Genomic DNA, 23,899 nt, shown 5'->3' with positions numbered 1-23,899 from the left:
GTAGTTCTCAATTTCTATATCTATAAGGAGCTGTTTAGTCTTATTAACCTTACCCTTAAAGTCTTCTACGCCTTTATATTAAACTAGGAAGCTTTAGAAGTAGGCTATAGTAACCTTATAATTTCTAATATTTTTTACACTCTAACGGAACTTGTTATATACCTCTTTTCGCTTATTAAGGGAGTATCTAGTTAACTAGCAACTTAGCTTTTTATAAACGTAGCATTTCTTTTAGCGATTACTTTAAAATAAACCTCTATAAGGACCTCTATAATTACCTTATAGTTAACATTAATTATACCCTCTTCCGTATTCCCTACCGCGGCCACTATATATTTAATTAGTCTAGTTATAATTATATTGGTCGGGAATACTTAGTTAGGTAGAGTTTTTGGTATAAAACTATTAAGATTCTTATATTCGTATTATAGTACCTATAGTAGAGCGTAGCTTAGCATATACTCCTTTAAACATATCCGCAGGTTTATATAGCGCTAAGTTACACTTAGGAACGCTATGGCATGCTAAGATAACCTAGTCCCTTAGGCTGTTCTTATTTTAGTAAGTTTTAGTAAAGCCATATTAAATTTTCTAGAGTTTATTAAAGAGTAGTTAAAGGCACTCTAAATAAGTCTTTGTTAAGTTAAAAGTAATAACTCTCTAGAATATAGTCTTCCGCCATTTAAATATATAAAGTTAGCAATTCTTATTAGTCTTAAAGTAGGCTTTAGTAAGCTAAAGTATTATATTAAAGTTATAGTTTTTACCCGTAATATAGTTATAATAAAATATTGCCGCCTGTCCCTTTAACATAATAGAGAAAGTATAATAGTACTAGTAGCGTTAAATTTTAACCTTATTATAACAGTTATAAAAGACCTATAGTTTTACTCCAAGTATATTGTATAGTTTTCCTTTAAACTTCTTCTCTTTATCTAAATATACCTTTATTAGATTCGTGACTTCTTATAGTAAAGGCTTACCGGTTAGCTGGAGTAGAGGAGGTAAAGGCAAAGCAACTTTAAGTAGGAGAGCACCTCTAGGTAGGAGAGTAGCTCTAGGTAGGGGGTTAGCGTTCTAGGGGTTTTAATATAAATTAAAGTTGCCTTCTAAAGAATATAGGTTGTTTTTAGGTTTCTATAGTTAATATATAATCTTAGCTTCCGTCTATATTAGTTCTTCTATACTAGTAATAATGGCCTAAATATTACTAGTAATTAGGTTACCGTTCTTAGTAATATATACCCTATTCCTATAAAGGAAGTCTTAAAAGTCCTAAACAATATTAACGTTGCTAAGTACCTAGGTATTAGCAGTTTATCCCACGAAATCCTCCCTAAAATACTCCTATAGTTATAAATCGGCGTAGTATCTATTTTAGTAGAATATAATATAGTATAGGAGAAAGCCGTTAACTTGTTTTGCGGTATAAGTTATTATATTAAAGGCGAATTCATTCTAATCTTTATTAATAAGTTTTGCGTACTTAGCTACCCCTAATAATAAGGAATCTTTCCAGTTATTTAAAATAGGCGTAGCCATATTTTCGGAGGGAGGGAAGTATTATTAGTATAGGGATTATTATTTAGTACCCGTTTATAATATGTATTTATCGTTTAGTACGCGTTTATTATTTAGTACGCGTTTATAATATATATTTATTATTTAATACGCGTTTGTCGTTTAGTACGCGTTTATAACGTATATTTATGGTTATAGGGCTTAGAACCAGTTCTAGCCTTAAATCGCAAAGACTTATAAAGCGTATTATTCTGCATAATAGACGCAAGAATCTATAATCTTAGAAAGGCTTAGGACTAGTTCTAGCCTTTAAATCCTTAGATTTATAGAAGAGTTCTATTTAAGGTTTAGAACCAGTTCTAACCTTAAAAGACAGCTTCCTCTAGTATAAGTAGCACTAGTATAGTGGCTTGTCTCTTCTTAGTAGAATACCTAGCTGTTCTATAGTATAACAGTAAAGTTAACTACTAATTAGTGTTGGTTACACAAGGGGATATTACGTAGCTACGGTTTGTAGATAGTATAATAATTGTTATTCTTGTATATATTAGGGAGGGCGAGGAGCTTAAGGCTCCTCGCCACGCTACTGCCGTGGCGACACGTGACGGCAACTTGCCGCACGTAACGGCAACTTGCCACCCGTAATGGCAATTTGCCTTATGTGGTGACCACTTGCCTTTATTCCCAACAGTACTAAAGGTCTTATATTTAGTATAGGATCCACTATAAAACGACTATTGGCGATAGTTAGTAATACTAAAGGTAGTACTACCTGTATAGTACTCTGCAACTATTATAGCATCTACTAGTTCTATAGCTAGTTCTACTACTATATCTAGCTTTACTACTATATCTAGTTTATTAAAAGCGTTAATTGCGTTTATAATGAATCTTGTTAAATAGGATTAGCTAGTAATTATATAACTATAGTATAAACCTCTTATTACCGCCGTCGTTAGGGGGAGAAGCTTAATTTGTCTATACTATAAGAGTTACCTTAACAGTGCTTATAGCTGCCTAAAGACGCCTTTATATCTTTTTTATCCTCCTTATTCTATAGGTGCTAACTATACTTAATTTTTAACAGTAAGGATAGATCTGGTATATTAACCGTGGCTTTTTTCTGTTCTATTGCTTCTAACTAGCGCGTTAAGTAATAAGATTGTATTAGGTAGTGCTTTAAGTTAAATTTAAGATAGTATATAGTACCGTGCTTTTTATTCTTATAGTGCTATTAAAGGCAGTAATGGCGTTTAACCAGCGTATATAGATGCTTGCTTTTAGCTTTTACACATTTACGCCGTTTAGCAGCCTCTTTCTATATTTTAGTAGTAGTTAACGCCTTCTTTTTACTAGTAGCTTCCTCTATTATACCTTTATGATCCTCGCCAGAGGACTCTGCCTCTTTATTAGCCGCTACTTTAATTGGAATACCTCTTACTTAAAGCGCCGTATTAATAGCCGCGGTAAAATTAGCGTCTCTAGTATTAGCAGACGCGTTAACAGGTGCAGTAGCGGCCTTATATTTGACTATAAGATTAACCCTCTATGCCCTCCTTACGTACTTTAACTGTGCCTCTATTATTCCCTCTACTTTGCGCCATTTGTCTGCATTATTAACCTCTTTGGGTATTATAGAATCCTTCGGATTTAATAACGCAATAATAGTAGTTAATTAATTAAGCTAGAAAGATTGAAGACCATAATATTCGTTGGCTTAATACGTATTTTAGGTAACAAACTCTTGGTATTTAAAGGCTCCGAACAGGATGGCTAGAACGTTAATGAATATCTTTATAGTATCGGCGTATATAATTATATTTAGAATAAAGGTTTGATAATCTTTGGGCTTTTCTACAATAGTAGAAGGCGTTAGTATAGGTGGTGCAGGTTTAACAGTAAGGTCTACCTCTTCAGGCGCTTTAGAAGTGTTCTTTGCAGTATTTTTAGGTGCTTTGGCTCTCCTCCTATACGTTATGGCGCTAACTAAAATAGGAAACAATATAGGCTTTAAGTAGCTTTAAAAAATAGGCGACGGCGATATATTAGCATGGAGGATGGGTGGTGGCATGCGCGAGTACAGAAAAAGGGTTCAAACAGGTGAGGATTCGGCAAATTTCTATTTTTGATCATGGTTTCTGGCATTTGATCGTCTTTTACCGAAGCGACTGTAAGCGAAATTTAGCAAGCATTTAGCGTGGCGAGGTGAAAAGAGGCCTTATATGAACGCGTGCGTGATCAGAAAACCGCGAACTCACGTTGAGTCTCGCGGCACTCCGTAGATCTCTAGTATGCTACCATGGTCCGACTCAAACACAGGTATCTCCTTGTCACTTTTTTGTACCCTTCGTCTTTGACTGGCCTACCCATCAAAGATTCACTGCCGGATATACTCCAGTTCAACCAACCAAGTTCCGACCAGCTGACGGTTCCGCTCCTAATAAAAGCAATTAGAGAGGGCGTCGCAGAGCTTTTTGGCGATTACGGTGTAGGAGTAGTCTCCAGTAGTCTCCAAGGTCGGCTTCCTTATCAAATACTTCAGCAAATAAAACTAACTAATTCATATTCTTCAGTTAAATACCTCTCGCCAGCAACTTCTACAGCAATCATACGAACACCACGTGCCCACTATCAGCTCGTTTGGGCAGCATTAACATTTATCACAAGATTGCCGAAACCAATAAACCAGCCATGTGTTGTCCGGATTGTGAGAGTGTCAGGAACAATTAGAAAATCGGAAGAAGAGGTCATCAAAAGGGCAAAGACTACGATATTGAGAGCGCAAGAAATTCCTATGGGTGGAGAAGAACCTACTAGATCTGTGAAATCCGAAAGTCACACAGGTGGCCGATCCGTAAATGGTCGTGGGGAGGATGCCGTGATGGCTATCGAAGACGACGAGGAGGGCGAAGATGACTTCGATAGCGACAACGAGGGTTGAGTTCTTATGGCTCAGGTAACATGCAAACACGAAATTGGCAGCATTGCCAATAGGACTTAACTCGAGACAGTACGAAATAGTCTCGCTGTGGTATGTACTTTCTTCTATGATGGCTATCATCTTTGTGTAACCGAAAACGCAGGCTTCTCTAGGAGGGATCACGACCAGCACCTACAAGGGATCTGTGACTCCGTTTGCGACTTTTGGTCAGCGGGTCCTGATTTACTACCAGCTCAGCCCTGATTCACGAATTGTAAAATTCTATTTTGTCCACGTCGCAACAAAGAAAACACTGGCTCCGCTTTGTATGATAGTCGCCTCCTAACGTTAATAGAGGCTTCGAAAAAAATGCCGCCCGTAATCGTCGAAGCCACGCGCGACTGGGACTGAGCTCCGAACTAATCAGCACCAGTCCGAATCACCCACTACCCTTTGGATCATACTTAGGTACTACATAAATATGACAGGGTTACCACCATCTCCCTCCTTATCCACAAAAGGACAATGGCTCTTTCTCAACCACTACCTAAATGAGATGCCCTTATCCGAAACTCTCGGCACAAATACAGATTGGATTTGTCCTTCTCTCCACAGCCCTCTCTTGCTCACCGTGCTCGCCAAAAAAATCGCCGAGTGAGATCTCCATCACGCCGAAGCTGTGCACACACGCTTAGCTTCCTAGTACGGTATTAAGGTTCCGACTTACGAACCTGTACTGACGTCTCTAGCAAATGTGGCGTTCGGCACGGAGGGTTTTGCCAGTATAGACTTGCGCAGTCCTATGATTCCACAGCATGTGTCGCTTCCAACAGTATCACGGCGGCGGTTGAGTGGGCGTCAATTTCGTTCACTTTCAGCGGACGTGGATAGGGAAGAAGAGAAGGCATTAGTATTGAAGCTGTTCGCGGAGGACCGGGGAAAAGGATGCAGTGAGAGGCGGCACGGTGTTGGATCGAGTGACGCCTTGACTTTTACGCGGATATGTTTAGGTTAGCAGATGCAACACCTGGAGGGAGAACTCTTATTTGGCAGGAGCTGATTAAGGCTCGGGTGGAGTGTGAGTCGTTTATGGAGCAAATTGGGGGGCTCAAGTTCGTCAGGGTATAATTGTAAGATCTACTGTATGAACTGGCAGTCTTCAACCTCTAGAATATGCATCAAACTTTCGTTCGATTCTTCAAGAAGCGTGCAGATATTCCAAAGCGACCTAGCGCACTTCGATGCCTTTTCAGCTGTGAATGTATGTCCTTGTTTCATTGTACTATTTTCATGCCCTCCCACCTACCATGAGACCTAAAGTCCTGACCAAGCCACCAGTGAGCCATCAGAACGCCATACGCCTTGCCAGGAGAACGCTATCCTTTTGCAGCCTTGCCCTTCGCCTCTGAATCGGACAATTCACGGACAAACACTTTCATCACGCCCTCGATATCCTCTTTGCCATCTTCAAATCCTGGGCTCACACCAATAGCGAGGTGTTTCCCGTCGCATGAAAATGATAAGGATGCCACACTTGCCGGGAACCGCTGGTATTGCCTAATTCTTCTCTTTGCAATACCATCCCACAACGCAACAACTCCATCACCGCCACCTGAGGCGAATGTACCATGAACAGGATGGAATGCGAGCGCGTTAACCGGATATATGACGTCGACGCCATCCACAGCTTGGCGGTGGCACTTGAATGCATACTTCCTGGCCTGAGATGTCTGTGACGGATCAAACCACTCTACCGCTACGCGGCCCTCAATACTACTGCTCGCGTAACCCGCATCGTTTGGCATGCAGGCAACCGCGCGTGTCATGAACTTCATCGAGCTTTCGCGACGCTGCCACGGCTCAACCTCGACAAGATTCGGAGGTTGTGCAGCCTCGGACTGCGAGGTGAGCATTTGTAGTGCCTTGAGGTCGTAGATATGCACTGCTCGCGAAGCCATCGCAACAACGAGTTTAGTCGCCGTGAGGGAGAGCGAGAAGGGTTTGCCTGGTAGACGAATTGTGGCAGGCATGTTAGTCGGGTTTGAAGGAATATGAACGTGGAGGGTCGAGTCCCAGGAGCCAGAGATCAACAATGAGGTTTCAGGGTTGTACACCACAGACTTGACGCCGCCTTTGTGAGAGCTGAGGACAGTTTGTTCGCCTGTAGTAAGATCGATCCTATCAAAGCTCTCTTAGCAAATACACCCAATTATGCTAAAGTTATGTGATAACGTACCTCCGCACATCCCAGTCCAAACCACAACTGAAAGCCTCGTTGTCATCTTTCCCAAAGGTAACATCTAAAACTGGCGCCCGGTGCTCAAACTTCTGGATTAGCTTTCCTCCAGGCTCTGCATGTGTGTCGTAGAGGTAAACATTCTTATCCCATGAAGAGACGAGCAGGCGCGTTGAAGTGTTTGGAGAGAACTTGACCGCGGAGATGGCGTCGCTCGGTGGCTGTGATAACTCGAATTGGTCTGTATTAGTTTAGAAAGTTAGCTCGGTCTCTACGACTATGACTGGGGCCATTTAAAAAACGTACTGGAACTCATTGTGAGACTTGTTTATAGAAGAAAGGTAAAGCTTGCCAGAAGGTTTAAGAAGTGAAAGGCGGTGTGGATTTCTGCCCCTCTAATTCAGAAGTCCGCCACTTTGTCTTTGCTCTCTTGCTAGACCTTGCACTTCTTCGAGATATGCCTTTCGCACAACTAGTAATAGGGCCTCCGGGCTCTGGTAAATCTACCTATTGCGATGGAATGCACCAATTTATGTCTGCTATCGGCCGGAAATGTTCTGTCGTTAACCTCGACCCCGCCAACGATCATACCTCCTACCCCGTCGCCCTCGATGTGCGGGATCTCGTAACCCTAGACGAAATTATGGAAACAGAAGAGCTGGGGCCGAACGGAAGTGTTCTCTATGCGCTGGAGGAGCTAGAACACAATTTTGAGTGGCTAGAAGAGGGGCTGAAGCAACTCGGAGGTCCGCAATCAGGGCCAACCTTGTTCCTTGATAGCTGCTAACCACTGTCCATATAGAGGACTATATCCTATTTGATTGTCCTGGCCAAGTCGAAATCTTTACGCATCACTCTTCTCTCCGCAACATATTCTTCCGCCTTCAAAAGCTCGGGTATAGAGTCCGCCCTCCCATGATCCATCCATATGAAACTTCCACTTCCTGCAATCTCATGAATCGTCAGACTTACTTCCTTTCTAGCTAGTAGCGTTACACCTTACAGATTCTTATGTTCTCACTCAACCCTCAATATACATATCCGCGCTGCTGCTCGCGCTACGCAGTATGCTGCAAATGGACCTCCCTCACCTAAATGTGTTAACCAAGATTGACAACCTTGCAAACTACCCTAACCTCCCTTTCGACTTAGACTTCTATACCGAGGTGCACTCACTCTCCTACCTCCTCCCCCATCTCGCTGCCGAGCAGACCTCAAGATCAATCTCTACTCGCGCCAAATCAACATCGAAAGAGGCAAACGGTAACGTCGGTGGCGACGTAGCTGACGATGTCCCCACAGCCAAATTCGCAGCTCTCAACCAAGCCATAATTGACCTTGTAGAAGACTACTCTCTCGTGGGATTTGAAACCCTTGCCGTAGAAGATAAGAAGAGTATGATGATACTTCTACGGGCTATTGATCGAGCGGGCGGTTACGCGTTCGGAAGCGCCGAAGGCGCGAATGATACTGTGTGGCAAATTGCTATGCGCCAAGACGCTGTGACTATGGATGCCAGAGATGTGCAGGAACGGTGGCTTGACAGACGAGAGGAGATGGATGAGGAAGAGCGGAGGGAATGGGAGGAGGAAGTGAAAGCTCTGAAGGAGGTGCCTGAGGATGAGGGCTCCGTAGCGGAGAAGGCGGGAGGAAGTGGAAAGAAGAACGGAGGCGGAGGAAGCGATGACGGTGAGGAAGATTTAGAAGAAATGGAGAAGATGAAGGCTGCGATGAAGGATAGCGGGATTAAAATCATTCGGAAAGGGTGAAGATTAACAGAAGTCAGGAAGACGAGCTCTCGTAATGCTCAGGATTCGATTTTACGGAATTTAGAAAACATAGAACTAATATCAGAAGGGGCCTTGAAGTGGTATTGTAACATACAAATAATCCTGCCTTAATACATCTTAAATATCTACCGTGCATGTCCATAAAGGGTAAGCCGAAAAAATGCTCGTAGGGCTGAAGCATTCCCCTGTCACGGGACATTCTCACACTCTGTAGATACTTCCGAACACTGCTGTGAATACAACGTCCAATATTGTTTGTGGTGACCTGTTTGGAACGAGAGAAAATTGGCCTTTTTGAAACAGTCTGAAAGAAGTGCCTTAAAGCCAGTGTTTATGTCTTGGCGACTCCGACCATGACGAAACTCCAAAGCCCGTAGCTCGGTTCATAGACCACCGCGAATCCACCAACCTTGCTCCACCGCGATGAGCGAGCTTCTTGCATTCATCCTCAGCCATGAGGAAGCTTTTCGAAGGTATCATTTCTCTGGCATTCACCCAGTCAAATTGCCTATCAAACTAACCCCCGCTCTAGTCGAGGTCGCCTGTCGTCGCTCTATTCCGACTTCCGCCTACAGCTCAACACAAACCCGGATGGCTACTATGCAAATATCTCAGCTTGGAAGAAAGCTCTTACAGATGCAGCTCGTGCTGGGGTTATTCCTGCTCAGGGAGCGGTGAACAATCTGTTGACGGTTAGGACTGGGGAGGAGCTATCGCGAGCTCTTGCGAGCAAAGAATGGGGACGACCTATGGCTCTAGGGGCTGTTATAGTGAGTAGAGCGGATTCTATGAGAACACCATTCGATTTACTAACTTTTTGGACAGCAAGATGCTGTAGCAAAGAGAGAGATGGTTCCTCTGAAAGACTTCCTGACCTCCAAAACTAGTATTTACAACAGAAGCTGGAACATATCGCCGTGGCAAGTCATATCTTGGGGACTGCGACAAATAGGAGTGCTTGGAGAGCCAGGAAGTCAGGACAGACTAGCTGTGGGAAACTTCGTAGTCGTAGCAAACGTAGAGGTAATTCAGGATCCACTCCTCTGCTAGTTGTACTTAGAAGCATAAATACTAACAGATACAGGCCGCGGCTAATTACATTCTCAAATATATGAGTTCTCGTACCTCAAAAGCAGATCTCGTATACTCGCGAGCGACCTTTGCTCACGAATTCGCCCACGCCTTGAACCCTACGCATTCGTTGACCCCTGTTGATCTCAACATCCTCCTAGCCTACCTTGCCCGGGACAAACAAGAAATATCTTTTGATTCCAAGACAATAAAGTTCAAATCTACGAACGAGACCATCCCATCTCCAATAACCCAACAGGATGCAACAATCGCAAATCTCCGTGATCTCATCTCGTCACTTAACACTCAGCTACCCCCATTGACAGTCCGCATTGCAACCCTAGATGCAAGCGCCCGTGCGGCGGTAGCGTCGAAATCGGCAACCGCAGCCCGGAGCGCATTGCGTTCTAAAAAGCTTGCCGAAGCAACGCTTGCACGTCGCACGGATACCCTTACACAGCTTGAAGAGGTGTTCTCTAAGATCGAGGCGGCGGCAGACCAGGTCGAGATTGTAAGAATAATGGAAGCGAGTGCAGTCGTCTTGCGAGGTCTACATAAAGAGGTGGGAGGCGTAGAAGGTGTCGAGGGGGTTGTCGATGCTCTGAAAGAGGAAATGGGCCGGGTGGATGAGGTTTCGGGCATCATCAACGAAGTCGGACAAGAAGGCGCGGTTATTGATGAGGCCGAGGTCGACGAGGAATTCGAAGCGCTAGAGCGGGTAGAGAGGGATAAGGCAGAGAAGATAGAGAAAGAAGAGAGAGTAAAGAGGGCAAAGGAGGAGGCGGAGAAAACGAGTATACGACTTGCGGAATTGGAGAAGTTCGAAAAACAAGAAAAAGAACAACGAGAACAGCGCGAACGAGAGGAACAGAGAGAGTTGGAGAAGTTGGAGAAGCAAGCCGGAGAAGAGCCTGCAGTGGAAGAGACTTCTCAATCGCTTTCGGGCATGTCTTTCAAGAACTCTGAGAACTTTGTGTCTACAAATTCGGAGCAACAGCAAGAAAAGGTGGAAAAGTCTCCCGAGCTTCTCCCGGTAGCGCTCTACTAACGAGATTTCTCAAATATAGAAGTTGGGCGACCGGTGTTAGGGGAGGACATATTAGCATCTATTGTTGGTTCCGGGCGCTTTCATCAGGTTTGGCTTACATAGATTGCTGCTCTCATGTAAAGGGCAATTGATTCAATTTTATTTACATCGACACATTATCTTTTGTTTGTGCCCCTACAGGTGTAAAAGTATATTAAAGTCCACGAGGCACAAAACCAGAGCATAGCTACGATTGTATAGGGCTTCTCTTTTTATTGATAGCAAAACTCTAATCCATAAAACCAAAAGTTATACCATGGCGTGATGATGCATTGCCTGGAGAGGTCCTTCCTTCTACAAAGCGCTGGGGGGTGTGGTGTGAACAAAGCTCGCTCGAGAGGCGATGCAGGAAGTTAGGCACAACGCAAGAAATGTCTAGAAATAGCAAGAATTGACACTTGACGAGGTTTCGGGTGGTTTGCGCAGTCATATACTAATTTCTTAACGTGGATGGTCCCTCAATATGGAGAACTACGCCACCTCTGACGTTAAACCCTAAACGAAAGTGACGTCGCAAGATTGCCTTCCCGAAGCCAAACAGCTCACAAACCACAGAACCATCACCAACCACTCCCTCAAATGAACAACCCCGCAGCCTACCCAGCAGCAATCCATCCACAATCCAGATCCGCACGCCAGAAACGCTCTCCACAGCCAACCGCCAACATGGCCTCCTCGTCAACCCCCCAAACTCCACTGCTCTAGTAAGCCCGCCTGCCCTCCAACCCTCTCCCCCGACTCCACACCTAACATCCCGCAAACAGCTCCTGCATCGCATACAACAGCACAATCCTAACCGAGCACACCGCCTCCGCCTCCTCGCAAACCTCCTCCCTCGCCTCCCTCATCCTGCCCAAAATCTCGCACGCCGAGCCCCAAAAGCTCACCTACACCCACGGCGCCCACTTCATCCACTACATCGCCTCCGCCCCCTCCGAGCACCCCTCGACGCCCTCCGCCGGCGGGCTGACCTACCTCGTGATCGCGCAATCGGATCTGGGACGACGGATCCCGTTCGGGTTCCTGGTGACGATCAAGAACGCCTTCCTGGCGCAGTTCCCCCCGTCCGAGACGGACTTCGCGGCGCTGCCGGGGTACGGCTGCGCGGCGTTCAATGCGCGGCTGAAGCAGCTGATGGTGGCGCAGGGGACGACGGAGGCCGGCAAGCAGGATGCCCTGCGGAATGTGCAGAGCGAGATTGCGGGCGTGCGCGAGATCATGACGGAGAATATCGAGAGGGTGCTCGAGCGTGGGGAGCGCATCGATTTGCTGGTTGATAAGACGGATCGGCTCGGCGGCTCGGCGGGCGACTTTAGGGTGAGGAGTCGGGGGCTGAGGAGGCAGATGTGGTGGAAGAATGTTAGGCTAATGGCCCTGTTGGTGGTTGTGGTGCTGTTTTTGATGTATTTGCTTATTGGATCTGGATGTGGGCTTCCGGGTGAGTGCTTCTCAGGTATCTAGGTGCAGGGGTAGCGGGGGCATGCTGCTAACTGTCCTACAGGCTGGTCGAGGTGTATTCATAATTAAGCCGGACATCTGTTTTTGGGTCAAAGGAGAACGTCACTTTTTCCCCCGCGGCGTTAACTGCAAGGGGCATCCCGGGTCCATTCCATTCAAGAAACAAAATAGCCTTTATGTGTACATCTACCAATATAGTCCAACAGCCAATCAAATCGCTAGAATGCAAAAAAAAGCAAACCAAGAAATTCGCCGGCCTTTCCCCCAATATTATGCAAAAAGTCAAACTGAAAGAACCTCCCCCCACGCCTGAAAATGCGGTACATTTATGCCAAGAAATAATGCTAATGCCCACCCTGAACTCCGATGCAGATGCTCCCAAGTGATTTTAAGTTCTAGTCTAAGATGCCTACGTCCTAGTGAGGGGATGCCATGTTTCAATCTGATATAAACCGAAATTGAGTGCCCTTATACGCCGGTACTCGGTCGGATTCAATTTGGTGGAAAAGACTAACTTAAAGCCCGGAAAACGCAAGTAACCAAGGAAAACTTTTTCGCAAGAGAGAATCAAGGTGCCATAACAAGTGCTAACAAGGCCATCCGGCAGTAAAGTCCATATCGCATCTATACTTCACGATTAGCGATATGGCGCAATTGCTGGAGAAATGGGTAGACTCACCTGTCTGAAATACGCCGCCCGCGGGTCAAAATCGACCTCCTCGTGGATCTCACTGTTCCGCGGTAGTGGATGCATAACGACCATATTTGTCTTGGCATGCTTCATGACACTGTTGTCGATGATGAAAGCGTCTTTAACAGCCTCGTAGTGCGCGAGGTCTGGGAAGCGCTCTTTCTGCACGCGGGTGCAGTACAGCACATCACTGCGGCCGACGATCTCAGGGGTGAGCTCAGTACTTTCGAGGAGCAGCTGGCCGCGCTTTTTGAGGCCCTCGCGTACGCTTTCGGGAAGCGCAAGCGTAGAAGGAGAGACGAGCTGAATGCTGACGTGGTAGTGCTTCAGCAACTCACAGAGAGAGTGCACGGTGCGGCCGTACTTGAGATCGCCGACGAACGTGATTGCGAGGCCGTTGACGGTACCGAGTTCCTCACGGATGGTAAAGAGATCTAAGAAAGCCTGTGTAGGATGCTCGCGACTCCCGTTGCCCGCGTTGATGATGGGCACATTGGAGAATTTGGCAGCTATGTCCGCCGAATCCTCGGATGGATGGCGCAGCACGATGGCATCTCCATAGCAGCCAAGCGTGCGGATAGTGTCAGCAAGAGACTCGCCTTTGTTGGTGCTGGAGGCAACTTCATTGACGACGACAGTTTGACCACCGAGACGCTTCATAGCCGCATCGAAGGAGGCGGAGGTCCGGGTTGAGGACTCAAAGAAAATCGTGCAGAGAACCTGGCCCTTGAGGACGTCCAAGCAGCCATCGCGTTGGGCACCGACCCGCATTTCTTGGGCAACCGTGAATAAAAGATGGAGATCGGTACGGTTGAACTGCTTCACAGAGATGATATCTTTGCGCTTGAACGGGGACTTCGCTAGAAGTTGTGCTAGAGAAGGTGACGTGCTGAGCCCTGGGAGCAACCGCATCACATTCTCATCCTCGTGCGCTCCAGGGGCTCTAACAAAGGTCTGGTAATCTACTTTGCTGATCTCTAAGTCGTAATGTCGAGCAAGCGCCTCAATTAGCATCTTTGCATTTTTAACGTTAGTGACAAGCGGTGTCTGGTAATCTACCGCCATTCGCCTTGTCTGGTAGCCTCTGCTCATGTAGTTCGCAGGCCTCCGGTATCGGTTGTTAGAAGGCAGATTGATGTACAGGTCAATGAGATTGTTTGATAGATGCTGCGTCAATGAGTACTTTGACTTCTGATCGTCATCTTGGTAATGGCTACCAAGAATTTCTAAGAACTTAACTGGGATGCCATGTTCTCGGACGTAATCGGCAGTACCAGCAGTCGCGAACAGGTTATAACCCATTTTGTGGAGGCGCTCGATGGAAGGAAGCATTTCCAATTTGTCTTTGAAAGATCCAATGGATAGAAGTATGTTCTTTCTTGGAAGTTTGAATCCCGTGGATATAAGAGCTTTGATGTATGCTTCATACTTCGTACGACCAAAGCAAGCAACCTCGCCGGTAGAAGCCATCTCGACACCAAGGACAGGATCGGCACCCGAAAGTCTGGAGAACGAGAATTGCGGTACCTTGACTCCGACATAGTCTGCCGGAATGTTGACGGGGGGATACTCAACCAGGGTTAAGCCAGCCATAGCTTTAGTAGCCATCTCAATCAAGTCCACGCCCATGACTTTTGAGACGAAAGGGAAAGATCGAGAGGCCCGAACGTTGCATTCGATGACTTTGATTTCGTTATCCTTGGCAATAAACTGGATGTTGAACGGGCCTGTGATGTTCAAAGCATTGCCAATTTTACGTGTGGCATCTTCGATTCTTCGGACAGTTTCAGGATCCAAATCTTGGGGTGGTAGAATCAAAGTGGCATCTCCAGAATGAACACCAGCATTTTCAACATGCTCTGAGATGAAATGACCAATCATGGTACCATTTCGTGCAACCGCATCCATTTCAATTTCCTTGGCGTTTTCAATGTACTTCGTGATGACAACTGGGTGTTCGCGAGACACATCGACAGCTTGTGCAAGGTAATTGGCCAGGTCATCCCTCGAGTATACCGTGTTCATAGCCGCACCCGAGAGGACATACGATGGTCGGACAAGCACTGGATAGGATACCTTCTCGCAAAATTCGGTGGCTTCTTCGATGCTCGTAAGCTCCTTCCAAGCAGGCTGATCGACGGAGATTCGATCCAACATTCGAGAGAACTTGTATCGATTTTCGGCAGTATCGATCATCTCCGGAGAAGTTCCAAGGATTTTAACATTGAGACGATGTAAAGGAAGGGCAATGTTATTCGGAGTTTGTCCACCCATGGAAAGAATAACGCCACTCGCATTTTCCATTGTGTAAATGTCAAGTACTGTTTCCAGGGTGATGTTCTCGAAGTAGAGCCTGTCTGCTTCATCGTAATCCGTACTGACCGTCTCCGGATTGTAGTTGACCATCACAGTCTTGAAACCCTGTTCACGGAGGGTTCTGATAGCTCTGACGGAACACCAGTCGAACTCGACCGAAGAACCAATACGATACACGCCAGACCCGAGAACCATAACACCTTTGTCAGTAAAAGCGATGTCATGTTCGGTACCGTTGTAGGTCAAGTATAGGTAGTTCGTAAAAGCTGGGAATTCGGCTGCAACAGTGTCAATCTGCCTAACCACTGGGACAATACCAGCATCAACTCTGGCTCGTCGTACAGCAAGCTCATTAGAGCTCCAGAATCTAGCTAACTGGCGGTCAGAAAAGCCTAATTGTTTCGCTTGCCTCATAAGCGGCTTCGTGATCGTAATCGTATTGTACGTGCTCATAAGCTTTGCAAAGTCACTTAGACCTTTCAGTCTGTTAAGGAACCACTTGTCGATTTTGGTCATTTCCCAGATCTTATCGACAGTGTACCCAGCGTGCATAGCATTTGCAATGGCAAACAGCCTCTGATCTGAAGGAGTTTGTAGCTCTTGATCAATTGACATAAGAGCGCTTGTGTCGTTGAAGCCAAGATTGTTCAAGTCAACGGCACGGATTGCCTTCTGTATGGCCTCCTCAAATGTTCTACCAATGCTCATAACCTCACCAACACTCTTCATTGATGAGCCAAGAAGGGTAGATACTCGAGTAAACTTTTTAAGATCCCAGCGCGGTATTTTGACAACGACATAGTCAAGAGATGGTTCGAAGCAAGCACACGTGACCTTGGTAACAGAGTTGGAAATCTCGTTCAAAGGGATCCCCAAGCCTAACTTGGCAGCAATAAAAGCTAGTGGGTAGCCAGTAGCTTTCGAAGCGAGGGCTGAAGAACGCGATAGACGGGCGTTGACCTCGATGATACAATATTCCCTGGAAAAGGGATTTAGAGCATACTGAATATTGCATTCTCCGACAACGCCGAGATGTCGTATGACATTGACAGCTGTGGTTCGGAGCATGTTGTAGTCCTCATCGGAGAGAGTTTGAGAAGGGGCGACAACAATGGAGTCGCCAGTATGAATGCCCAAGGGATCAAAGTTCTCCATATTACAAACTGTTATGCAGTTGTCGCGAGCGTCGCGAACGACCTCATATTCAATCTCTTTCCAGCCTTTCATGCTCCTTTCGATCAACACTTGTGGGCTGGCTGCAAACGCTTTATTGCACAGGTCAAGGAGTTGTGATTCGTCTTCCGCGAAACCACTTCCCAGCCCACCGAGAGCGTAAGCTGCGCGAACGATGACTGGAAAGCCAATGTCTTTCACGACTCGCATTGCCTCATCGACAGAGCTAGCGGAGGCGGACTTTGCACACTTTTCGCCAATTGATTCCATGCTTCGAGCGAAGAGCTCTCGATCTTCAGTCGTGATGATCGTCTCAATTGGTGTTCCGAGGACTTTCACCCCAAGTTCATCAAACTCGTCCTTCAGCTGAATACCAACCTGAAGGGCTGTTTGTCCTCCGAAGGTTACATAGATGCCGTCTGGTCGTTCTTTCTGAATGACTTTTCGGACAAACTCCGCGGTTACCGGAAGGAAGTAAACCTTGTCCGCCAGGCCCTTTGATGTTTGGATAGTTGCGATATTAGGATTAATTAGTATGGTGTAAATCCCTTCCTCTTTCAAGGCCTTGATTGCCTGACTTCCAGAATAATCAAATTCACCAGCTTGTCCAATACTCAAGCCTCCACTTCCAAGGACAAGAACTTTCTCAACTTTAACTTTTGGATGTAGTTTCTTATTCTCATTTACGTCTCCGCCGGGGAAGGAAACAGGCCGTGAAAGAGCCTCAGAAGATTGCATAGTCTTCTTGATGGTGTTAATGAAGACGTCAAAAAGATACTCTGTATCCCTTGGTCCGGGTGTGTGTTCAGGGTGGAACTGAACACTGAAGTAAGGTCTGCTAGTGTGACGAATGCCCTCATTGCTCCCGTCATTGGCATTGACAAAGAGCTCTTCCCAGTCCTTGGGCAGGGTTTTAGCATCAACAGCATACCCATGGTTCTGGGAAGTTATGTGACATCTCCCGGAGAGTAAACTGGTACATGGAATGTTGTGCCCTCGGTTACCGAACTTCATTTTCAAAGTTTCTGCTCCAGCAGCTCGAGCCAGTAGCTGATGACCAAAGCAAATGCCGAATATGGGAGTAGCCGCTTCTTCCATGGCAGCAGCGATATGCTTCACTGTGGCGCCCATCATCGCAGGGTCACCTGGGCCATTTGAGATAAAGAGGCCGTCATACTCCTTGCCAGCGAGCTTTCGGAAGTCATAGTCCCAGGGAACTACTTCTACCTCCACTCCTCTCCTGACCAAGCACCTTAGCTGATTATATTTCAAGCCAACATCAACACAGACTACTCGGACAGGACGCCCTGAGGGATGATGAAGCGCCGTAGACTTTTCGGGGGAGTATATTTTGGGAGCTTTGATTGACACTATTTGAGGTGTTAGAATAAGTAGTTAAAGAAAAGTTTCGCAATACGAATTGACCTTCTGCCACTAGGTTTTCCACATTTGGGTCAACCCAAGGAGTCTCTTCATATTCCTCCCTCCAGTCTTCTGCTACGGTGCCATTCGTTAACGATTTCGTGTCGACCTCTCCGTTTGTAAGTCGAGTTGCTGGCGACTTTCTCAGTAACAATCGCCCAAGCATGCTACCTTCTTCTCGAATTCGCTTGGTCAAGGCCCTGGTGTCGACACCGGTAATGGCGGGGACACCTTGTTCTTTCAGCCATTTTCCTAGCGAGGAAGCAGCCAAGTGGTGAGAGTAGTCTTCTCCAGAATATGAAGCGACCACGAGACCAGCGATATGGATTTCTTCTGCTTCAAAGTAGGCCGGAAGGTCAGTGAGGAGTTTATCTCTCTCTCCTCTAGATGGAACGCCATAGTTGCCCACCAAAGGGAATGTAATGACGAGAATCTGTCCCCGGTATGAAGGGTCGGTTATAGATTCGGGGTAGCCTACCATGCCTGTCTGGAAGACGAGTTCACCAGCAATGCTCTTGTGAGCACCAAAACTTTGGCCATGGCAAACATAGCCGTCTTGCAACTCAAGAGCCATTGAGAGGCTCTCGTGGTTGGTATTAGCCATGGTTTGTGAAGTGAAGAACAGGTGCTGGAGGGGCTTCTAGAGCCTTCAGCTCAAAGGAAAAAGGAGCGTGTCGAGCGAGTGTTATTTCCCACGGTGGAGCTGAAAATGCAGTTTCTCACCAGCAGAAAAATCTCCAAACTACTAGCGTTGATTCGCTAGGGCGGGGCCTGGTGGGAGGGCAAGACGCAGGTGGGATGCACAAGCGAGGCCACGGCCCAGCTGTGGTTCCCGGCCCCAGTCTTCAAGGAAGGGCTTCGGCGGCTCAGGGAAAATACTGAGCGATTAGATTTGGCCTAGTGCAGATCAGCTGAGGATTACGGGCAAAAGCTGTGTTACCCTTCAGCATAGTAATTGCAGCAAGATCCCTAGGAAGATAGATACGGCAGGTCACCCACATTAATTAGGTAGTAATGAAGAGTTGAGGCAACCATCGACTTTCATGGCGGTGCGAATCCTACGAAATAAATGTATTATGGTAAGTTTACACAATAGGGGCTGATCGGACCGTCACTTTCGGAATACGAGGTCAAGAAAGCCGTCGCGCTAGAAGTTAAATAGCGATTGTTTCAATACCAGACATCCAATGCTTGACGGAGAAAGCATAGTACGTATTGTCCTGTAGGTGGTTGGTATAGCTAATGAATGCGGGCAGTTAGCGACACCAGATGCTTGCGACCGTCCGAGTGTGAGATTCGACGGTTGCCGCAACGGCGGTCTGCAAAGCAAGGCGCCCCTAGGCTACAAGTGGCAATCTGTATCAAAACCGTCAAACCGTTCTTGCATGAAAATTCTCCAATTGTCCACCTGTCATGCACGCCGCGATTGTGGCTGACCAGACGGGATGTCGAGATCTGCATGAGCGATGCAGTCGTGCTCGGGCCGCCTGTTGTTATTGGCCTGCGAACCGAAATCGTGGGGAAGGATGGGAAGATAAGAAGGCCGAAGGAGCTCATGATCATTCTCGTTCAGCAGTCTGGGGAAGCGGTGTGGTGTATTACCTGACTGAATAGCTATCTCGGTATGTCTTGAGTATGTTCTTATCAAATCTCACCGTCGCCCGTCTTCTCTCAGCGGCCAATTTCCTGCCTCGCACACTGCCTCTGCTAACAAATTTCGATGGGCTGTAGGGAGCTTTCAGCCGGAGGTAGACAGACAGCGGAGGACATGTTTACGTCACTCCTACGTCGTCAGAGAGGCCGAAGAGGGTCTGAACGTTCGCCCTTCTTCTCAGCTTTTAATCGCGCCCGGACAGGTGCAGATGAAAATTACAGCGCGTCCGACTCTGGCGATGGCGACGACTTCGCCGACGACGCAGAGCACTCTGCTGGCGAGGAGGACGAGGATAACGATGCTGAAGACGATGATGGGAACCGAGAAGGTCCCTTGCTTCCAGTCTTCTCAGAGTTCCTTGGTATCTCATTGTTTTCCCATTATTCCCAGTTGTTTACGCTGACGATGATCACTGTCAGATCGACTTCCCATCTACAGCACCACCCATTCAATACGAATCCTTGTCATTCAGAGATGTGAAACCACCCTGTCGTGGGATCAGCTTCGATCCCCACAAGTCTCACAATTCCTCGTCAAGCCTATTCAGCAGCAGATACGGTCCTCGCTCTTCTCTCGCGCTACACTCTACGCATTAATAGCAAACTGTTTACAGTTCCAGAAGGAGGGCCAGACAAATCCTGGGAATGTGGGAGTTAGCCGGTCAAGGGCTATGATATGCGAGCTATTAGCTATGCGGCTGCTTAAAGAGTTTTCCACCAGAGAGCTGATTGATGCGCTATCGTACGATTTCGATCCTCTACAGGGCCTGACGCCGCCCACTACGGGGACAATTACGCCTGGAGCAGGCGCTCCCAAATTCGGTTCCCGTGCCGCTCGTATATCCACAGTAGAGATTGCCATTCGTGCTCAAGCAAAGAAATTTCTCGCGCACCCGCTCGTTGTTCAACAGCTGGAGGCCATTTGGGCTGGCACAATAGTATTCCACTCTGCTGCTGATAACTTACATAGAAAACCCGCTCTAAAGCAATTTACCCAAACACGAGGCTATGGCACCTTTTCTGCGGAAGTCTCCCCAGGACTGGGACCTTCCCAAAGACCGCAATCAGGAAAGAAAGAGACAACTCAAAACTATGTCGAGCATACAATGAGACGTTCCGTCACGTTGTATGATCCTCACGACGCGTCACTGTTCAAGTTATCCCGCCTTCGTGTTCCGCGCTATAGGCAACTATTCTCTACTTGTACGTTTGCAATTATGCTTGGGCTTTTCCTGGCCGTGCTTCTCCAGAAATCTTTGGATATCACGGCATTGGAAGTTGTCTTTTGGTTTTGGAGCGCTGGATTCATGCTTGTAAGCTCAAAGACCTTAGGATCGAAGTCTATTCTTCTGAACTTCTAACTTATAAATAACCAGGACGAGATTGTTGGCTTCACTGAGCAGGGTTTTGGCCTGTATATCATGAGTGTCTGGAATGCCTTTGATTTGGGTATCCTGCTACTGTTCGTGACGTACTATGTGCTCCGCCTCTACGGTATTCTCATGCCGGACGTCGAAAAGCATAAAATCGCTAGCATGGCTTACGACGTTCTGGCCTCCACTGCGGTCCTACTATTTCCACGACTCTTTTCAGTACTCGATCATTACCGCTACTTCTCACAGCTACTCATAGCATTTAGGATGATGGCAATGGACCTAGTCGCCATCCTTGTCTTGATTATCATAGCCTGCAGTGGCTTTTTTGTAGCATTCACACTGTCCTTTAGCGTACACTTGAATGCTGCGGGCGCTGCTTACGCTCTCTTTCAGATGCTCATGGGGTAATTTTGCACTTTGGTTTTACAAGGCTTGTGCTAATTAAATTTAGATTCACTCCGGCTGCATGGGAGGTGTGGGACGATTACAATATGTTAGGCAAAGCAATCCTGACTTTGTTTTTGTTCATCTGTCATTTCCTCATTGTGACAATTCTGATTACTGTGAGTTAAAGCTTTCCCTTCGTCAGTGATTTTACGTCCGTGTCTTTCAGTTCGTCACCCTACCCTAGCTATTTGGCTTGCATGGGGATCCGTTTTCATAGATGCCACTTAGTCGAAGTAGGATATCCCCTTCCAGCACTAACGCCTAGCAGGTTCTTACAAATTCGTTCATGGCCATCGTTCAGAACGCCAATGAAGAGCATCAATTCCTATTCGCGGTCAACACTATCTCGATGGTCAAGTCTGATGCACTGTTCTCATACATTGCGCCAACGAACATCATTGGGTGGCTGCTCATCCCGCTGAGATTCTTCATGCCTTTCTGTCGCTTTGTTAAGCTGAATCGGACGATTATCAAGATCACGCATATGCCAATCCTATTTTCGATATTTTTCTATGAGCGCGTCGTGCTGTCGAACTTCGCGTATGGTCCTACAGATTTGGTAGAACAGCGCGGCCGGACTCCAGCAAAGATACCTGCATTTAGTATTCGGGGTCCTGGAGATCTTTTCAGCCCCGGCACCCGTCTCCGCGAGCCGTCCATCACCACCTTCCGGAAGGATCGCGCATTAGAAGAGGTGTTTAGGAGACCTTTCAAGGATCCTAATAGCAGCCAGGTGAACGTAGAGACAGGAAGTGGTAAAAGGAAATCGAGTAACATTGTTCGCGACTGGATGCAGGGTATGGGACACGACGGAGGCGCTTCTCCACCATTGGAACAACCTCGATCTGTATTGGACCAACTAGAGTCCCGCCGACCGAAAATGAGAAGCGCTGTCACCTCCCAGAGGTTTTTCAACAAACGCAGGCAGATTTCTGGAACAAGATCGGTTGCTTCAGACCCTGAAGAACTAATCTCCTTTACGCACACAAAACCTCAGCCGATCCAGGAAGAAGAAGACTTCCCCGACATGAGCATGGACGACCTACCCCAACAGACCGACGCTGATGGCGATGACGAGCTCGTCACAAACGACGAAGACGACCGGGGAACGCTAGACCGCGCTGTAGCAGAAACGGACCACGACTCGCACAAGGAGAACCTCCCCCGCCCATCCTACCACTCTTCATCCTCCTCCGACGAAGAAAAATACCTCCGCACGCCTCTAACCGCAAAACCGCACACCCCAACAATCCCCGGCTCGCTCTCCTCAACAGCACTCGCCCGCCAACCCCAGTCCTCCTCCCCTCTCCACCCGCCCCGCCCAAGCCATCCCAAACGCGTCCACAACCGCAACCTCTCCACCAACACCGTGGTCTTCAGCCCCACCCAACCTAGTGCGCACCCCTCGCGCGCGCCCTCGCCCACCAAGCGCTCGCCCCCAACCCACAGCGGCACCACACCCTACAACGGCACCGCCACGCCCACCGGCCGCCGCACGCCGAAGCGCGCGCGCCCCATCCTGCCCCCGCGCGCCCTGCACCCCATGCACCCGAATCTCTCCGCCATCCTCGCGCTCGCCGGGCCCTCGGCCTCGGCTGCAGGCTTCACCGCCCTCCCAACAGCCATCCCTCAGCGCCGCTCCCGCTCCCGCACCCGCTCCTTCAACGCCCGCGCCCTCGACCTTGCCTCCGACCTCGGCGACAACCGCCACGGGCCCGACGCGCTGGCTTTTCCGGCCAGCTTCAGCACGCAGCTCGAACTCGCGGCTGCTACGGCGGCGCGCCGGGCTGCGGCGGATGAGGATGCGGGGATGGTGAGCCGGATTATGTTGGCGCGGATGACGACGCTGGAGGAGGGATTTCGCGATGTGTTGAGGGAGGTTAAGGGACTCAGGCGGGAGGATGGGGGGGAGAGTAAGGAGGAAAGTAAGGGGGGGAGTTTTGTTGAGGAGGGAGTTGTTAGAATGAGGGGGAAGGGGAGGAAGAAGGGGGAGAGGCATGGAGGGGAGGGGGAGAGGGTTGGGTCGAGTGTTTAGGGGGAGAGGTATGAGGAGGGAGGTATATAGTAGAGGGTAGAGGGTAGAGAGTAGTGGGTAGTGGGTAGGGGGATGTACTATCAGGCTAGGTCATTCTTAGGGTCTTGGGAGGCTGTCTGCACTATTTTTCCGGGAGGCTGTCTGGAATATTGTCCTGGGAGGTTGTCTGCATTTCTATCGACAGCATCGCATTGCATTTTTTTGGTTGCATTTCGCATCAAATCGGATACCTCTTCATTTCTCGGCGCGATCGGCTTTCTCCGTTGTCGTATTTGAGTAATAATTGGTAGTTCTTCCTCTGGCACTTTTCTATTGGGCTTCAGTCTTCCCGTTATTTTCGAGTTGGGATTCATCGAGCCTCACCTCGACCCCCTTTTCCAACCCCTCACTTCGCCCAGCCACGTACCGCGCCCTATCAACTTGTCAATGCAACAATGCCACGGTGGAAGCAGAAGAGGTTTGGAAGCAGTAGGCGAGAAAGAAGGAATAATACAATTTCCGAATGAAACTTGCACTGCCCCAGCCCGTCCCGATGACACGACGAGACCGGCGCATGCCCAGAACTACACCATGCCATGCTGTAAAAATGCATGCAGGAAAACCAACTGCACAGCTGCAAAAGACAATCGTAACGTCGTGAACCGTTCCATCCGTATCCATGCCCATCAATGATCCCAGTCAGTGCGTGTCCGTGCCCATTTTC

General features: G+C 47.7%; 7 protein-coding genes across 7 annotated transcripts; 5 read left to right on the top strand and 2 right to left on the bottom strand.

The window, feature by feature from the left end:
• Window positions 1-3,820: 3,820 nt before the first annotated feature.
• K441DRAFT_505852 (uncharacterized protein) lies at window positions 3,821-4,321 on the top strand (the record flags this gene model as incomplete). The annotated part of the gene is made up of 2 exons (XM_067642050.1): window positions 3,821-4,037; window positions 4,095-4,321. Coding segments are annotated over 2 exons (444 nt in total), but the record flags the coding sequence as incomplete, so codon positions are not given.
• A 1,496-nt stretch (window positions 4,322-5,817) lies between these two features.
• K441DRAFT_689530 (WD40 repeat-like protein) lies at window positions 5,818-6,993 on the bottom strand (the record flags this gene model as incomplete). Its single annotated transcript, XM_067652305.1, has 3 exons — window positions 5,818-6,619; window positions 6,678-6,918; window positions 6,984-6,993. The coding sequence occupies 3 exons, from the start codon at window positions 6,991-6,993 to the stop codon at window positions 5,818-5,820; spliced, it is 1,053 nt and encodes a 350-aa protein (XP_067499777.1).
• A 123-nt stretch (window positions 6,994-7,116) lies between these two features.
• Window positions 7,117-8,599, top strand: K441DRAFT_643449 (uncharacterized protein). Its single transcript, XM_067646719.1, has 3 exons — window positions 7,117-7,423; window positions 7,480-7,580; window positions 7,661-8,599. The coding sequence occupies exons 1-3, from the start codon at window positions 7,135-7,137 to the stop codon at window positions 8,444-8,446; spliced, it is 1,176 nt and encodes a 391-aa protein (XP_067499776.1). The 5' UTR covers window positions 7,117-7,134; the 3' UTR covers window positions 8,447-8,599.
• A 103-nt stretch (window positions 8,600-8,702) lies between these two features.
• Window positions 8,703-10,829, top strand: K441DRAFT_666309 (uncharacterized protein). Its single transcript, XM_067649648.1, has 4 exons — window positions 8,703-8,940; window positions 9,000-9,237; window positions 9,293-9,490; window positions 9,552-10,829. Exons 1-4 carry the CDS (start codon window positions 8,891-8,893, stop codon window positions 10,584-10,586), a joined length of 1,521 nt encoding a protein of 506 aa, XP_067499775.1. The 5' UTR covers window positions 8,703-8,890; the 3' UTR covers window positions 10,587-10,829.
• Window positions 10,830-11,291: 462 nt separating this feature from the next.
• K441DRAFT_580246 (synaptobrevin-domain-containing protein) lies at window positions 11,292-12,152 on the top strand (the record flags this gene model as incomplete). Its single annotated transcript, XM_067644372.1, has 3 exons — window positions 11,292-11,329; window positions 11,390-12,063; window positions 12,127-12,152. The coding sequence occupies 3 exons, from the start codon at window positions 11,292-11,294 to the stop codon at window positions 12,150-12,152; spliced, it is 738 nt and encodes a 245-aa protein (XP_067499774.1).
• A 498-nt stretch (window positions 12,153-12,650) lies between these two features.
• Window positions 12,651-18,369, bottom strand: K441DRAFT_618073 (aspartate carbamoyltransferase; the record flags this gene model as incomplete). The annotated part of the gene is made up of 3 exons (XM_067645825.1): window positions 17,689-18,369; window positions 12,763-17,633; window positions 12,651-12,707 (listed from the first exon to the last, which is right to left on the bottom strand). Exons 1-3 carry the CDS (start codon window positions 18,287-18,289, stop codon window positions 12,651-12,653), a joined length of 5,529 nt encoding a protein of 1,842 aa, XP_067499773.1. The 5' UTR covers window positions 18,290-18,369.
• A 1,084-nt stretch (window positions 18,370-19,453) lies between these two features.
• On the top strand, window positions 19,454-23,196 carry K441DRAFT_579872 (uncharacterized protein; the record flags this gene model as incomplete). Its single annotated transcript, XM_067644347.1, has 5 exons — window positions 19,454-19,700; window positions 19,759-20,651; window positions 20,715-21,118; window positions 21,166-21,277; window positions 21,430-23,196. The coding sequence occupies 5 exons, from the start codon at window positions 19,454-19,456 to the stop codon at window positions 23,194-23,196; spliced, it is 3,423 nt and encodes a 1,140-aa protein (XP_067499772.1).
• Window positions 23,197-23,899: the final 703 nt, after the last annotated feature.

Source organism: Cenococcum geophilum (assembly GCF_001692895.1).
Source record: "Cenococcum geophilum 1.58 unplaced genomic scaffold K441scaffold_48, whole genome shotgun sequence".
NCBI classification, from domain to species: domain Eukaryota; kingdom Fungi; phylum Ascomycota; class Dothideomycetes; order Gloniales; family Gloniaceae; genus Cenococcum; species Cenococcum geophilum.
The sequence above is the reverse complement of the archived record's forward strand: the minus strand, read 5'-3'. Positions and strand labels throughout refer to the sequence as shown.

What these genes read in the sequence shown, in the direction of transcription:
- K441DRAFT_666309 (XM_067649648.1), top strand. Translation starts at nt 8,891, where the DNA reads ATGAGCGAGCTTCTTGCATTCATCCTCAGCCATGAGGAAGCTTTTCGA. An exon ending in TGGCTCTAGGGGCTGTTATA is followed by an intron (nt 9,238 to 9,292) that starts GTGAGTAGAGCG and finishes CTTTTTGGACAG; the next exon opens with CAAGATGCTGTAGCAAAGAG. An exon ending in TAGTCGTAGCAAACGTAGAG is followed by an intron (nt 9,491 to 9,551) that starts GTAATTCAGGAT and finishes TAACAGATACAG; the next exon opens with GCCGCGGCTAATTACATTCT.
- K441DRAFT_643449 (XM_067646719.1), top strand. Translation starts at nt 7,135, where the DNA reads ATGCCTTTCGCACAACTAGTAATAGGGCCTCCGGGCTCTGGTAAATCT. An exon ending in GGGGCTGAAGCAACTCGGAG is followed by an intron (nt 7,424 to 7,479) that starts GTCCGCAATCAG and finishes CTGTCCATATAG; the next exon opens with AGGACTATATCCTATTTGAT. An exon ending in TTCAAAAGCTCGGGTATAGA is followed by an intron (nt 7,581 to 7,660) that starts GTCCGCCCTCCC and finishes CTTCCTTTCTAG; the next exon opens with CTAGTAGCGTTACACCTTAC.